Source organism: Rhagoletis zephyria, unplaced genomic scaffold, assembly GCF_001687245.7.
Source record: "Rhagoletis zephyria isolate East Lansing unplaced genomic scaffold, Rhagoletis_zephyria_1.1 Rzeph_scaffold_00885, whole genome shotgun sequence".
Taxonomy (NCBI): Eukaryota; Metazoa; Arthropoda; class Insecta; order Diptera; family Tephritidae; genus Rhagoletis; species Rhagoletis zephyria.
The window spans coordinates 117,446-135,038 of record NW_016157969.1 but is presented as its reverse complement, the minus strand read 5'-3'; the positions used below and the strand labels follow the sequence as shown (position 1 = coordinate 135,038).

Genomic DNA, 17,593 nt, shown 5'->3' with positions numbered 1-17,593 from the left:
CAGGCCTATCACAGGATCCATTGTAGCTTCAATTTTCGTGAAATCTACGAAAGTGCTATCACAGAGTCCGAATGGCTACGAACGTAAATTCGAAATTCGTACAGAGCCTTCATTGAATCCGTTCGTTATGAAGATTCGTACAGGTACTCCACGACGAGTTTATGCTGTCGGAACAAAATTTAAAAGCACCGGCTATTGCGACTGCTGGGGCAGCGTGAGCAAAACGGCATACATAAATGTCTATTCTTTCCTTTGCACTAGCTGATTTCGAATCAGCATTCGAAGCAGGCAACGATATTTTCGAGTTCACTCGGATTCGGTGATAGCAATTTTTTCGTATTCGTAGCAGACATTCGAATTCGTAGATTTTCTACGATTAAGTCTCATCAAAATATGTATTGTCGTTTAGAGAACACCCAGCAAACATTGAGGCTAGTTATCGATTAGAGAATGATTGGAGAACTAGCCACATTCTCCAATCTCAAACGTTAGAGAACGACTGGAAAAACTACCGAGAAGCATAGCGATCTCAACAAAAATGGGACATAGTTCTCGACTCGAGAAAATATTAATTCTCTAATCGAATTCTAATGTTGATCTCTAATGGGATTCGAATGTGAATTTCAAACTGCTGTTTTGTTTTATTTAATAAAACGCATTGTTTGCAAAATTTGTATTAAATATATTCGCAATAAAATAATAATGGATTATTTGAACTTAAAAATAATTTTTAATTGGAATATTGGTTATTTACATTTATTTGAATTTGCGTTGTTTCTCTTATCGTTCTCGAATCGAATTCAAATGTAGTTCTCTAACTTCGTCATCGACTCGACAACGATTAGAGAATTACCCTAGTTATCTAATGCAGAAATCCAAATTTCTCTAACGTCAGACTAACTGTGTTTGCTGGGCAAAGGCAATGCCGCACTATACTAAAGCCAGCTTCCTGACATACGAACACTGATATGTAACCTGTAGCTCGCTTCTGTAACTCTTCTCTACCGATTATTTATCTACTGGTAGAGAATATACGTCATTCTCTACTACTCATTAGCAGTAGAGAACAGGGCGGCGAATTCATATCTCAATTCGCCTTGGTAGAAAATTGTTACAGAAACGAGCTACTGATGTTTGTTAATAAACCAGCGAAAATTGTGTGACCGAATAAAAACTGTCGAATCATGCGAAAGTTCGAACTAATTGAGAATTGCCCACATATGTATGTAAAAATTTAACTTAAAAAGTGTATGATGAAGCTGAACTTTTCGTTAAATTTGATTGGTACATTTGAGACTTCGCCAACCACAAGTAGGATTTTTTGGTCATACTAAGAAATTGTATTTTCCTCAATCTACATATATAGACATATATAACGTAAGAACATTCTTGTATGATACAATTATTTAAATACATAATGCATGTGATATATTAAAGGTTTGATGAAGAATCTATTGCTGCTTCTGATACTGTTACTGAACTGTTTTTTTCCATAGATCGTTGACGTAACAAAATATTGATCAAATCCAAAAGGTCGGTATCTTTTAAAGTGATATTACTCAATAGTGTATGTATAAGTTTTAAGCGCTCAGCGTCTTGTTTACAATGTTTTAAGATATCCGGAATCTGCGAAAACAAATTTGCTCTGCAAGACGTATTGATTTTTGATTTTTCACATACGTATTCAATAACAGAGGGTAAATTTAATCGATCGCATACCACTGATGCAAGATTTTCTCTTATTGCATGATCTAGGAAATCCTTAGAGTGATTTTCTGAAAGAGCTTCGAGGACGTTTTCTTTTATTTTAGCTTCGCCACTCATTCCTCTCGATATCATTTTCGCCATTGTATTATAGCACTTTAGTTTTGAATTACTTGCAGATTCTAAATATTTTTCTAATAGTTCTTCCAATGTATATCTATGAATCGCTATTTCAAGTAGATTATTCGAACATCCCAAGTCAATACTAATATCCACCGTTGCTTGATCATAGGTATTATGAGAAAGTTCTTCTGCTGCAAATTTCTCGCTAGGTTTATTTTCATCCGTCACAATATCCATGTCATCATCCAAATCTTCCGATTGAACCTCGGAATTAGTAGGTAGATCTTGTGCTTTGTTAGATTGTTGAGATGCAAATTTCTCGATTTCAATAATGCTGTCAAGTTTACTTCGCCGCTTTAGAGTATATTTATTTTCTGAGGCTCTCTCAGCACTCGATTGAATTTTGTCCATAATAAGGCAACTAAAGAGGTGTAGTGGTAGGAGAAAGTATTAAAATTTGTGGTCAGTTTAAAGTGTTTATTTATGCATCTTGCAACAAACTTACCGTTTAGGTTTAGTTTTGTTTTCATCATTATACTTAATATATTCCTTGGTAACTGAGACTGGAGGGTCATGAAAACTAACTCTTTTCTTTTTGCAAGCTGGTGAGTCCAAAGCTATTTCTTCAAGGCTATCTCTGCGAAGACTTCGTTTCAAAATGCTAGTTGAAGGGCTGGCAGAGGGAGAAGGGAGCCGTTTAGTAAATGTTAGAATATCTTTAGCTTGCAGCGGTGTTGATGTATGCTCTATTACATCCACATCCGATAACGAGCGATCCATGCTATCATTCTTGGCCACAAACAACCTTGGCATCGGAGTTTGTGGAGATTGTGCATCTATTTTTCTATTACGTATCATGTTTATCAATTGCGCTCCTCGTCCAGTTAGGTGTGCCGGTGGTTTAGGACGTAATTTCGGACTGCTGTTGTTATTTGTTAATTTGCGATCAGGTGGGGATAGCTACAAAAAAAAACACACAGTTAAAGGAGACAGACATAAGCGTTAAATACACACGTACCAAGAGAGAGTTTTTCGTAGACGACTTTTTGGGAGAAATTTCTTTTAGTGCTTCTAAAGCAGAGGAAGTATTCGGCAAGTCCAATTTGTTACTCTGAATACCATCCAAGTTTTGGTCATGACGAATATCATTGGAAATAACTTTCGGTGCATCATCAGGTATACCTTTGGGTGATTCCTGCACTAAGAAGCCAACAGAAGAAAAGTAATAAAAATTAGTTAAATTACAATAATTTTGGTTAATTACACTGTGCTACACAAAAAAATATGCAGGGCTTATCATATAGAAATTATGTTTTGTTATACAACTCCAAGAAGTTATAGCTTTGTTGTATTTCGGTCGAATTTAACTGGGATTTACCTTTCTAACAAAGAAAAAAGTCGGCTGGAGAAAGGCTTAGTATTCGTATTTTCATTAAAAAAAAAACGTAAATTTTTCAAAAAAACTTTCATTTACCCACGCTCTTATTCGATTGTGAGGCAAAAAAAAAATATTTGATCTTCATAAAAAAGGACATAAAATCAGTTTTCCAAAAGTCATAAGTAAATTATAATCGAATAAATAAAATTATAGTTTAAAAAACTAAAACCTCGCTCTTATATTTTCATTCGTACTGTCATAAAGTATGTAACTTGGGACTAGAAATCGCTGCATCTTTTAGGCGCATCAATATTACATAGTTACATCCCGAGCTAATAAAAGGGAGGTAAAAATGGCTTAGTAATGCTTTATTCAGTGATAGTATATCTGTGCTTTCCTTTTTTCCTATAATGTTTTCGTTTTTTTTTTAATGCATTTTAGTACCGTTATCGATTATGTACGTACATATATATGTGCATACATATAAACCAGAGGTTCCCAAACTTATTTTTCTCGTAGACCCCTTCCAAAACTTTACTGGTTTTGGTGGACCCCCTGATGCTCATTTCTAACATATTCCCAAAGCCCCTCAAAAAATGTGAAGATTAAATTTAACGATATAAGTTTGCATCGCGAGTGAGTTCCAAAGCTAAATTCGTAGTGGCAAAAATAAAAATAAATATTTTCTTGTGTTCTATTTATTTATTAAAATAATATGATTACACACTTGTAAGTTTAAAAAAACAGAGATCGTAAAGCCATGAAAGAACTATCTCGCCCTGAGGAGTTATATTTCTTAAGAGCATTAAATAAACTCCTCACATGTTCGGCTCACTCATGAATTTGCAAGTGATGTATTTGTCAAACAGTTTATTTGTGTTGATGGCATCATGATGCGAAAAATATTCGCCACGCGCATTTTTAAAACATAAAACTGCAAAGCTTTTTACGCCAAACTTCAAATTCAGAAACTGACAAAAAAGAAAAGACCGAATCTAGATAAATCGATGATAAACAAACAAGCAAGCAAGAAGCTCCAGAAGTGTTCCACCGTTTCATCCTTTTCACAGCAGGATGGGCAAATGGAGTTGTCATTTACGCCTATCACAGTCAGGTGTTTGTGCCACGTGAAGTGACAAGTCAGAAGTGCCGTCTTCTCTGTGAAAGGAAAAAAACTAGATAGACCTTCTGAGTCTGAAGGCAACATGAGTTTTGCCCACCAGCATCCACTCGATGGCTCCCAGTAATTGCTGAGCGAAGTATCCACCTAGTTTCTGATAGTGGCTTCGATGGTCAAAGTGGGGAGTGCTATGACTGGTCGCGGATCGAGGAATGACTGTTCTAAGCCAACTGTGGCCAAAGGGTCAGATGGCTCATTTCCAGGCACTCCCGATTTCCCCCGAACCCAGAGTAAAGCAAGCTCGTTATCTTAACCAACATAATTTAGTCGAGACTCGCATTGCCGAACTAGTTTGGAAGTACTCAGATAGAGGGCTGGCCAATGACTTAAGTGCAGCTTGGCTGTACCGTTGACACGTAAACTCCTTCCCCTCCAGATCCTGACCCTGAGTCAGTTCTAGAGCCACCAGTGAAGATTCGACAATGTACGAGTGCGGGCTTAGTGCTGGAATTAGACTAGCATTTCCCCTCAAGAAACCACTCCCTCTAGAATCTCTTCAACAAAGGTAATGGTGGCGTACTATCCTGTAGATTTGAAAAGGCACAATTGTAATACCAACATCCGCTTCTTTTTAGTCTGCAGGTGGCCACGTATGATGACACAAAGTGACGGTAAGTTCACCAGTACGTCAAGAGCACTATACACCACTCACAAAATTTAAAGTTAAATAAATTGGCTATCAAGCAACCATTTTGGTTCTTTGCTATCGAAACCAGATGTGATGACGAAACACAAAAAAAAACATTTCACAAATTACAGAAAAGATCGCTAGGTATTAAGAAGACTTGTCAGCACCATCCATACATCGTGCGGAACCTAGCTTCGCTTCTCCTGGCTCTGGTGAGATTCTCGAGTTACCCAATAATGGAAATTTCTGTGAGATGCTGGAACTAATAGCTCAGAATGATCCCCGGACATCTCAAAAAATTCGGAAGTAAGGGATGAAGGTACGTGAATTAAATCTCTGAAATAATATCTCTGAGGGGTGAGAAAGTACAGGCAGAAATAGTAAGCGGGATCAAAAAGACAAACTATTCATACTATTCCATCTCTGTTCATATACTGCTATACTGCTTTTTAAAAATATCTTGAGCTCGCTGTATTTCAACTTTAGCCTACGCTTGTGCCTTTTAACTTCCAATTCAAAGTCATCTATCATCTCCTGCTCCAGCAATGAGATAAACTATCGCTGCTTTTGGTTTGAATTCTCACACCAAACATTAATTCAAACGCCGACTTTTTTTGGAGCAATTACTATGGGAGTTTATTGCTTTTTGGACTTGTGGAACAAACTTGTACCACTTAGACGGATCTTCTGCAGACAGTTTCGAAACGACAGAGATAATAGATCGATTGATACATTGTTGTTGTTGTTGTAACAGCATACAGATTCCCCAAAAAATTTTTGGGGAGTGTCCTTGGCCAGATATAAATCTGGGTCGTTCCGGTTACGTAGACCCGACTGTCATGGGATCGATCGATTGATACGTTCGATTTGGCCGTTGCCACAGGCAACACCCTTGGTAGACCAAACCAAACATTTTCTACACCGTTTGCCCTCACATACTCCTCGAAAGCATTTGATGGGAACGCTGCTCCCCGGTCACTTCCTATACGCAAAGGCAAGCCAAATATGTTCGTCCAACTTCTTTTATAATTTTTTCGCAACCAGTAGATTTCAGAGACCATGACGATTATAACATATCATAGTTATTACTGAACAATGCAAAAGTTGTTACCGTCTCGCGAGACGATTATGTTAAGATGTAAATTGTTTTCATCTTCTCATAATAATTTATTTCGCGACAGAAATGATTTACGTCGTCTCATAATAATTATATGGAACTTTTATTGAAATTGAACTTCTTAATTGAGTTCGGAGATTTGACGCGTTAAATATTTAACGTATTTAATATACGTTCCGAGACGAGAAAAATAAAAATCCCATATAATTAATATGAAAAGACGTATATAATTTCCATCTGGAATTAATCGTCCCGCGAGACGAAAAAAGATATTTCTCGTCAATAATTATTATATAAAGATGAAACAAATTTCTCTTAAAACAAAGCGACGTTTTTGATCTCAAATATTAGGATAATAATTATTTTGGGACTCTGGTAGATTTCGTCGTAAACAGCCACACAAACTTTGGAAAGCCATCTACCATAGCAAATATAAACTTGTACTGCGTCCATAGGGCCCAAATGGCCAACGTGCAGCATATGTTAGGGCCGATCTCCTTTGTCGATACAGCGTAGATACCCTTCCTGCCTACCCAATTTCTTATTGTTTATTATACACCTAGCCTACATGTTTTAACTTATCTACAGCTCGATGTTCAACTTCAAGATTAAAATCTTGTAGGTGCAAAATTCATTGGGCTACTTCTCGTGGTATGCCTTTTCCCGACGGCTTGCGTGAATGCTACGCAATCTGTTACCAACGTGAACCTGACACAAAGAAGATAATGGCGGAACCTTTGTATAGCCAAATAAGCTGATCCAATATGTAACTGTGGCGCTTAGAGTGACTTGGCGACGTTTTCTTGCTCCAGAAAAATACAGGGTGCAGTTGTTGGTCAAATTTCTGCCGCAGCGTTGCGCCAAAGCCCTCTTTTTTTTAATTTTTAAAACAGGCTCTCGGCATTGATATTGATTGTCTTATCGAATCTAATTCGGAACCAACTGTGCATAGCCTCTAATGAACTTTCGAAAAAAATCCCGTTAAGCCTAGGAACGACTACACAGCTTTAATGTTTTTCGGCGTGGAAAAATGTCTGAAGGCGTTTGTTTTTTTGCTATCAGGCCAAATTTTGCCATTTTCTACCTATGGCCCTAAAAATCGATCCTTGTCTTTAGAAAGTGGCATTTCTTCCAATTAATCTTAAGGCTAAATCTGGCGGCCACCTCTAAAACCAGCTTCAGCTTTTCTGTGCACTCTTCATGTGTTTGAGCATAGATGATGATATCATCCATCTAAAGCTGCATTACGTCTTGAGTGATCATTTCTTGGAACACGCAATTGACAAAACGTATGAACACCGCGGGGGAGTTGCAAAAGCCGAACGGAGCCCTATTGAACTCATATAGTCCTTCTTTCGTGACGAAAGCAGTAAATTATCTTGAAGGTTCTCTAGAACGTCGTCGATAAGCGGTACTTGGAAGCTACCATACTATTTAATTGACGGAAGTCAACGCAAACTCTAAAAGAACCGTTCTTTTTCTAACAGTTACCACCCTACTTGCAAAAATTTTATGACGATCTGCGCACAATGCCGTTTCTGACGGAACGGTGTGATGTTTCCGTCGGGAATAATCTTAAGCATTACACTCAACATTCGGTTTAACCGGCTGATAGTTGTTGATTAGCGACTGGATCACCGGTTTGAACTGCGATGGTGAACTAATATCTACCGTAATTTCGACCACATCGTGTACTCTTAACTCGTTGACCTCAATGGAGTTATCATCCACTGGCGGCAATGCAAATTTGAGCCCATTTTCATCAATTGTAACGCGAAACTTCGAAACAAAGTCGTAGCCTAACAGTACGTCATACTCAACTTTGCTGTCGTGCACCACAATGAACCGCTGCTGCTTTTCGTTTCTGTCTTGCAGTTTTTCCTTAAATTCTCCGCTGAGCCGCAGTTGAAGCAATGGTTAACTTTTATAGGCGGCATACACCGTGGGTCTGACTCGTGAGTCGGTTTGGATGTGTTTGTGAAAATAAATATGTGTCAGTTACACAGACATGACTCCTGGCATGACTGAATGATTCAACTATGTGTAGTCGACGGGCAGTCAACACGTACACAAATGACTCGCGAGTCAGACGCACAGTGTATGTCGCCTATTACACTTTGCAAACTTTTTTCCCAACACTGTTTGTATGTTGCCTTATCTATCTATCTTCTATCTATATATATAAAAATTAAATGCCTTTCGTATGACGGCGATGCCTGACCAAACGGCTGAACCGATTTCAATTCTGTAAAAAGTACTCTTTAGGACCTTGTGTGGAAGGATTTTCGATTAAAAAAATTCAAAACTTTTTGTTGTTGCCAAAAATGAGGAAAGCTGAGGCGTCACAATTCCATAGAGTTTTCTGTATATTGTATATCACGAAACTACTAAGCGGCTGGACCGACTTGATTAATATTTGGAACATATATCAGTACCTTGCAAAGAAATATTCCTACCAAAAATCTGCTCGCTAGGTGGCGCTAGGGTCGGGATATTTCTAAAAATTCCATTTACTTGCCGATTTGGCTCATATTTAGAACACAGTTTGACCAATTGAAAAGAAATTTTTGGACTAAAAACATACACGATAGGTGGCCCTGTGGCCGAGATATTCCTAAAATTCTTATACACTGGAATAATAACACTGTGAGACAAATGGTAGCGGTCAGTGATCGGGAAGGGTTCAAACTACCGGGGAAAGTTATATCGGTAAAAAAGAAGTTTTTTTGACATAATTCGAGATCCACTAGTCCGATTTTGCTCAAACAAATTTAAAAAAATTAAAAATTACAATTCCTTTAATCTGTTCATATAACGTTTTTCTATATAATCAACAGTTTTAAAAAAATTTAATATTTTAGGCAAAAAATATTTTTTTTCTTCATACATTTATTTTTACCGGCAAAACTGTTGATTATATAGAAAAACGTTATATGAACAGATTAAAGGAATTGTAATTTTTAATTTTTTTAATTTGTTTGAGCAAAATCGGACTAGTGGCTCTCGAGTTATGTCACAAAAAGACCACCAAAGGTGACAATTTCCCCTATATGATATTTATATATATATCTCGATTCCTAGACGTGACCCAGCGAAACGCCGGGACACGTATAACTTGTTTTTGACCGATATAAGATTTCCCGTTGGTTTCATCCCGATTTTGACTGTCGCATAGTGTAATGGATATCTACACATATGCATACATACATACCTCACAATAAAATGTTGAAACCCCTCTTTGGAGAGCACCAATCTCCATAAAACCAACTACGGGGGGGAACTGAAACTTGGCACGGATACATAAATTTTAAATACCCTGTTTATGGCGAAAAGTGGTAGGCATTGTAAAAAGGGGAGTGGCATCTCCCATACAGACCGAAAATCTCATATCGCTTAACTCTAGAGCCGCTTATGCTAACATCCTGAAATTTAAAACAGCAACATATGTTATAAATACCGTACATATGTCGAAAAACGGCAGGTATTGGAAAAGGGGGCGCGGCATCTCCCACACAAACCGAATTTTTCATATCGCTTATCTCTGAAACCGCTTATGCTAACGTCCTGAAATTTAACACAGCTAGATGTTATTAATACCGTGCTTATGTCGAAAAATGGCAGCTATTGGAAAAGGGGGCGTGGCACCCCTCAAACAAACTGAATTTCTCATATCGCTTATCTCTGCAACCACTTATGCTAACGTCCTGAAATTTAACACAGTTACATATGTTATCAATACCGTGCTTGAGTCGAAAAATGACAGGTATTGGAAAAGGGGCCTGGTTTTTATTCAGCTGCACCTATATACATTTATGCAAATGGGTAAGCATCTTTCGATTTTGAACTATTTTCATCTATATTTCTAAATCGCATTCAATGACTGTTATTTTGTTTTTAATTTTGGGAATAGGTAAAGTTTATAATGAAAATTTGAAAAAGGTTTTTCATTTTGCACAAAGTTTGGAACTTTGATTTTTATGACTTTCGTTATAGACTAAAAAAAAAAATATTTTCCTTACTCACAGTAGAATTAAATCTGGAAAAATCAATGGGACTTTGTTTTGACATGAGCTATACATTTGTAATTCATTTAATTTTTATTACTGATGAAAATTCAACAATTTATATTGAGCTCGAGGGCGTTTTTTAAATGAAAATTTATTGTGGAAAAGCAACAATAATTTGAAAAAATGGTAGAAGTGATATCTATTTCGGAAATCACCAAATTTCCTCATCAGACTTCTTTCAGTAGGATTCGAACCGACGATCCCACTGACTCAGCCAGTTGCCTATGCACCGTGCTAAGTACGCCTTGTAAATTATCGTTTGCTTTTTTCCACTATTTTCATTTTTGTTATGCCAACACAATCAAGCGCAGCTATTCCGCTGCAATTCACTTGATCATGTGGTTGTTGGTATTGTTGGTTTTTGCTAATAATTCTATTTTTAGAATGTTTAACTTTTAGGTGTGCTCGTCCTTAAGTTATTTGTTTTTGTGTGCTCCTAAAATTTTTGACTGGCCATGAATTTTATTACTTATTCTTTTGGGGAACATTCAGAAATTCCGAGTTTCCTCGCATCTTTCGATATTAAAAATGCATACTTAATAATTAAAAAACGACCGGGTTCCCGTTGAAATTTCAATGAAATTGGGCCATGGAACTTTAGGCTCAGCGAATTTACTACGGTCTGCATTTTTAATCTATTTATAGGAAGGGTAGAAGAATGGTAAATAAATACAGGGAAATACATCCATATGAAAGTATTTTTCTAATTGAATTACAGAGAGTTGGAATTGAAAAGTTTTTAATTTTTCCTTTTAATGGACTGCAACCTAACAAATTGTGAAACATCGGAAACCATCGACATATCGATGTTTTTCTGCCGATGTATTTTAGAATCGATGTTCATTTTTCCGATGCATATGCATCGAAACATCGATGTTACCCCCAAAATTTGCATCCCTAAGTCTCGCGCAACCTAGTCCAGCTAGTACTAATATATATTTTTTTGTGTGCGCAAAGCTCGATAACAGCTAAACCGATTTTTTTGAAATTTCGGACACCTGCCGCACACGTCCCATACAAACCGAATTTTTCATACTGCATATCTCTGGAAGTGTTCATGGTAGAGTACTGGATCTTGGTATGGAGATATATAACAGGGGTGGGCAATGCCGAGGTAGAAAAGAGCCACATTTAAATTCTAAATGCTACAAAGGGCGAGAAAACACAACAAAAACAAAAAATTTATTTTTAAATAAAACTATTATTAGAAATGAAAAACATTAATTTTATTATTATTCTAATGTACGTAAGATAGATCCCAGAAGATAATTTAGGTAGGCCTTCTTACGTGAAGCCATTCTAAGAGGCCTACCCAAGAAGGGCTGAAAAAGTACTTCCTTGCATGCCTTATAGAAGGGCTTATCCATTTACAATTTACGCGAATGCATAAATTTATATTATTTAGCATTACAAATGAATTTTAATAAACATTTTAAGTTGCAATAACACAAATTTGATATAAACCTTGAGCAAACTCTTCAAAGTAGTATGAATTTTATAAATTATAGAAGCAAGTTTAAAAGAACGCCTCCAAAAGGCCTTCTGAAACACGTCCTATAAAAGCCCTTCTGGAAGGCCTTCTATGGGTAGCGAAAGAAGAAGGCCTTCAATTTGTGCCACTCCATACAAAAAGGAAAGGAGAAAGGAATGTAGAGTGGAAGGCCTCTTGATTCTCAGGAAGGCCTTTCGGAAGGGCTTTTAACTCCTGAAATTATCTACTATTAAAGAAAATTTAAAAGATCAATATTTCCAAATTTTCATAATCTGGTTTTACGTCAGTTAAAGCCGTTCGTAACAGTTCAGTTAAATGTTGGTTAGTCAATAGTCACGTTCGTTTAAAATCTCCAGTAAATAATGTCCAACAGCGAAATTCCGCCGAAATGTCATCTGTTCTCCCACAAGAGAAAAATAACCAAAATAGTACGCGAACAGAAAATTTGCAGAAACTTGCAAGTTAGACGAACAGCTGATAGAAATTTTGTTGACATTCAAAAGTATAAAATTGACAACGTAAGAAAATAAACCCCAACACAGTTCACTGACTAAAAGAATAATTACTTACTTCTTACAAGTTTAATTAGTCGCATTTTACTATTTTAACTTCAAAACCATCAAATTCAATTTAGGGATTTGCTATTATCGGTAAAAGCAAGGGCTATGTCTGTTCTGCCTTCTCGGGATAAGATAGACAAGCAAAGCGAATGGGTCTGGTGGAGAACGAGGACAAAACGAAGTATCTCCTGTCAACAAACAGAGCATACGCGTCTTGGCACACACGTCACTGATGACAGTTACAAGTTTGAAAACTTGTAACGCAAAGAGCCGCATTTGTCTCAAAGAGCCACGTTTGCCCACCGCTAGTCTCTATACTACCTTCCCCGAGTGTGGGACTCCCACCGAAGCGTGTTGGGCTACCCACTAAAACCCAAACTCCCACCGCACGCGCAAGAATCCCGCATCTGGCACCACAATTCTGCATGTCTTCAGATGCAGGAGCGTGCTACTTGAGCCTCAGGGCTGCTCTTTTGTAGGGGCCTTTCATTCGGGTGTGCTCAGTAGACATCAGTCTTTTCGTTTGCAGCGGAGTACGAATTTTATGTATCTCGCAACTGCTTCCCACTTGTCTGCACTGGAGATCATTATAGCCCAAGAGCCAGCGACGGCCAGACCTATGTTATTTTATAAAGGCTGAAAGCTTCTCTATGTATGCCCCAACACGGGTATTAACGAATCCAGACTATGAAATTTGGATAGTGGTGGCTTTGGCAGTTACCAGGTGGTAAAGGTGTATAAAATACCACCTCAAATTCATTATATTATAAAGGTCAATTTTTATATATTTTATTCGTAATAATATTAGAAACTACGTCGTTCATTGCCAGACACTTAGCATGGTTCCTATCCCCTGCCAGACACCCTTAAACCATGATAAATTGTAGTTATACTTTCGTCATCGTATAAAACNAACACGTCCTATAAAAGCCCTTCTGGAAGGCCTTCTATGGGTAGCGAAAGAAGAAGGCCTTCAATTTGTGCCACTCCATACAAAAAGGAAAGGAGAAAGGAATGTAGAGTGGAAGGCCTCTTGATTCTCAGGAAGGCCTTTCGGAAGGGCTTTTAACTCCTGAAATTATCTACTATTAAAGAAAATTTAAAAGATCAATATTTCCAAATTTTCATAATCTGGTTTTACGTCAGTTAAAGCCGTTCGTAACAGTTCAGTTAAATGTTGGTTAGTCAATAGTCACGTTCGTTTAAAATCTCCAGTAAATAATGTCCAACAGCGAAATTCCGCCGAAATGTCATCTGTTCTCCCACAAGAGAAAAATAACCAAAATAGTACGCGAACAGAAAATTTGCAGAAACTTGCAAGTTAGACGAACAGCTGATAGAAATTTTGTTGACATTCAAAAGTATAAAATTGACAACGTAAGAAAATAAACCCCAACACAGTTCACTGACTAAAAGAATAATTACTTACTTCTTACAAGTTTAATTAGTCGCATTTTACTATTTTAACTTCAAAACCATCAAATTCAATTTAGGGATTTGCTATTATCGGTAAAAGCAAGGGCTATGTCTGTTCTGCCTTCTCGGGATAAGATAGACAAGCAAAGCGAATGGGTCTGGTGGAGAACGAGGACAAAACGAAGTATCTCCTGTCAACAAACAGAGCATACGCGTCTTGGCACACACGTCACTGATGACAGTTACAAGTTTGAAAACTTGTAACGCAAAGAGCCGCATTTGTCTCAAAGAGCCACGTTTGCCCACCGCTAGTCTCTATACTACCTTCCCCGAGTGTGGGACTCCCACCGAAGCGTGTTGGGCTACCCACTAAAACCCAAACTCCCCCCGCACGCGCAAGAATCCCGCATCTGGCACCACAATTCTGCATGTCTTCAGATGCAGGAGCGTGCTACTTGAGCCTCAGGGCTGCTCTTTTGTAGGGGCCTTTCATTCGGGTGTGCTCAGTAGACATCAGTCTTTTCGTTTGCAGCGGAGTACGAATTTTATGTATCTCGCAACTGCTTCCCACTTGTCTGCACTGGAGATCATTATAGCCCAAGAGCCAGCGACGGCCAGACCTATGTTATTTTATAAAGGCTGAAAGCTTCTCTATGTATGCCCCAACACGGGTATTAACGAATCCAGACTATGAAATTTGGATAGTGGTGGCTTTGGCAGTTACCAGGTGGTAAAGGTGTATAAAATACCACCTCAAATTCATTATATTATAAAGGTCAATTTTTATATATTTTATTCGTAATAATATTAGAAACTACGTCGTTCATTGCCAGACACTTAGCATGGTTCCTATCCCCTGCCAGACACCCTTAAACCATGATAAATTGTAGTTATACTTTCGTCATCGTATAAAACCTGATTTTTATATATGTCCCTTGGGGAACTATCAAAAGATGTTTCCTCACTTGCCAGACCGTTTCGATAGTTCCTTAATCTTGCCAGACACATTAAAAGTGGTAGGTGCGAGCACGAAGAAACTGATAAAAATTATACGTTTGTTAGTTTCTTATCAGAGTCGGCTGTCTTTACTAGCTGAATTCCAATTTCTAACAAAATTTGTTAATGCCAATGGCTATTCGCTATGCCACAAAGCCCATTTTTTCCAGAATTTGATTAGAAATATAAACGTAAAATTAGACTAAAAATCTATAAAATGAGTTTATTTGAGAAAAAATTCTTTAGAATAAAATGTTCATGTCAATAAAATAAAAAACTAATAAGTTAATTACTAATGTGTTAGACTTATGAACTTTTTTCTAAATTTAATTTATTTAAAATTTCGATATTGTATTACAAATTTATTGTTTACTAAAGGAGCGAAAAATGATTTTCATAACACTCTAGAGAAATTTTCGTGTTTTCAAATGACCCAAAAAAACGCCGACACGTAAATTTAATTTTGGATCCTAGATCATGGATCTGTGTACCATTTTTCCATATAAGATCATTTTCCCAAGATATTTTAATTTTTATGAAAAACTTTGTTAAACAAGGAAAAAACTAAAAAGATAAATCTTTTGAATTTTTTGTTATATGTATTAAAGCTGTCCTTTTGCCAAAAAATCAAGTTACCAACGATGAAAATCGATGGATAAATAAATAAGTTTTGAATGGTGAAATGAAAGTATGCAATAATTTTTTGTATGAAGTAGAAGCGGGAAATAATGTTACTCATACGCCATATCGTGCATGGCCGTAATCGTAAGTACTCGGACATGGCGTATGAGTAACATTTTCTATGTTAAAGTTAAATGAAAATATCTTGGGTAAATTACCGTAATCTATGGTCCAAAATTAAGTTTACGTGTCTCTGCGCTGTTTTCTGTAATTTTAGCGCTCCTTAAGTGTAATAAAAAATTTATTTTATTTAAGCGAATTAAAACTAAACACAACTAAGGCAAGTAAGATTTCAAATAAGCATAATTTTCAACGTCGTCCATATCTCCATTATCGCCATCAATGTCACTCCAGTCCGATTGATCGTTGTCTTCGATGTCAATTTCTGAAATAATTTAACCAAGTTAATACAATTCTGATTTGCCACAAATTTATGTGCATACAATAATTAGACATAATAATTACATACCTGATATACCTGTTAGAGAATCACTGACATAACTTGGTAGCTTTCTGATATACTTCATATTTTTTTAATATTTTATAAGGCTTCATTTTTCCTTTCCTAAAAAATGCAGGATTATAATCACAACCCATGTTTGCATAAAATACAGGCAAGCTTTCACAAATAGATTTCCAAAACTCTGCCTTTGTAAGGTCCACATACCTTAAGTACCATGTACGAGTATTTACGAATACGGTCATATCGTACATGGTATGAGTAACATTATGCGTATGAGTAACATTATTTCCCGCTCCTACTACATAGAAAAAATTATTGCATACTCTCATTTGACCATTCAAAACTTATTTATTTATCCATCGATTTTCATCGTTAGTTACTTGATTTTTTAGCAAAAGAACAGCTTTAATACATATCGAGGGCTTATATTCAATATCCTCTATCGCAATTTTGATCAAAATGAGTTTTTGATGGTAACGTGAGCTCCGATTAATCCTTCAGCCATGACAATAATGTCAAACTTAAAATATAGCTTTAATGGTATTATCAAGGCGAATTAATATAAGGTGATAGCAGGAGTACAAAAGCAAAAATTTACATGTATTTTGTTTTTGCTTTGGCGGCATAAACTGTCAAAATCTGTAAGAGTGTGTGTAGAAATTCAAACAAAATTTTTCAATTTGATATCAGAAGCCGTGCGGCGAAACACATACACAAAATCAGCTGAGCTAGTAACACCACCTTATATAAATTCGCCTTGGGTATTATATTCTCATTTTGAAAATTCCACTATCTGCAATAACATTTTGTTATAAAAGCAAAATCCTCTATTTACACAATTTTGCTGGAAAATTGTTTTTATTCACATTTTTTGTGGCAGGTAAGTTACATGCCTATATATGTATTAGGGATGTCAATCCCGGGATCCCGGAATCCCGGGATCCCGGTGTTTTTGACGTCCCGGAATGGGCAATGTTCGCAATTCGGAAAAAATCGAATTTCAACCCCCCACTACCCATCCCTATTCACAACGCACTTCACCCACACCTGCACAAACGGGAATATCGGCACTAGCCCAAGCCAAGCAACGCAGCGCAGAGCAGTTGACCTACCTTATCCAACAACCCGTACATTGACTCAAACGGGTATTGATAGGCACTAGGAATGCCAATCCCGGGATCCCGGAATCCTGGGATTGGCTGGCATTAATCCCGGGATTCCGAAAATTTTGAAATATCGAATTGATAGTAAGAATTTGTTTATCAATTTTGAAGTATGATTTTTGTAAAAGGCCGTTTTGACTGCAATTAACAAAAAGCTTGAAACTGTACTTTTAAAATGCAGTCTGAGCCTTTTTGGAAGAAGATTTCAGTGAATTTACTCATAGCGACGCTAATGTAAACGAAACAGAGAGTTTTAAGGAAAAGTTAGATAATTTTTTAGATCAATCTACTCAAAACTTCCTCAAATCGAAAAACGAGAAACGTGCTGGTAAAAGAAGTTCAAATATTTTGTAATGGAGGAGATAGGGGTCATTATCTTCAAATGGATTATGTCTACCTTTTGACAGTTCAGCCTAAAAGTGTTGATGCCGAAATATGTTTTTCATCAGTAGGTTTTGTATGTAAAAACTGCAGGTCAAGCTTAGAAGACTCCGCTTTGAATGCTTTACTGCTCTTATGAAAACATTTTAAGTGCAATAATAAAAACACCGGAAATGAGGGGTGTGTGTTTTTAACCAGACCCACCTACCAACATGTATTTCGACCCGCTGAATCCGATTCTGAG

The 17,593-nt window shown here is 36.9% G+C and overlaps 1 protein-coding gene and 1 long non-coding RNA gene across 2 annotated transcripts in view; both read right to left on the bottom strand.

Moving 5' to 3' along the window:
• Positions 1 to 874: 874 nt before the first annotated feature.
• Rif1 (Rap1 interacting factor 1) overlaps positions 875 to 17,593 on the bottom strand; it is a 103,760-nt gene continuing 87,041 nt past the window's right edge. The window contains exons 4-6 of the mRNA XM_017614706.1: positions 2,846 to 3,027; positions 2,333 to 2,787; positions 875 to 2,248 (exon numbers count right to left, since the gene is read on the bottom strand). Coding sequence (XP_017470195.1) covers positions 1,432 to 2,248; positions 2,333 to 2,787; positions 2,846 to 3,027 — 1,454 coding nt within the window. The 3' untranslated portion in view covers positions 875 to 1,431. The remainder of the gene's footprint in view (positions 2,249 to 2,332; positions 2,788 to 2,845; positions 3,028 to 17,593) is intronic.
• Positions 6,446 to 13,529, bottom strand: LOC108361932 (uncharacterized). Its single transcript, XR_001847387.1, has 3 exons — positions 13,516 to 13,529; positions 9,395 to 9,397; positions 6,446 to 8,167 (listed from the first exon to the last, which is right to left on the bottom strand). It is a non-coding gene; the product is annotated as an uncharacterized LOC108361932 (long non-coding RNA).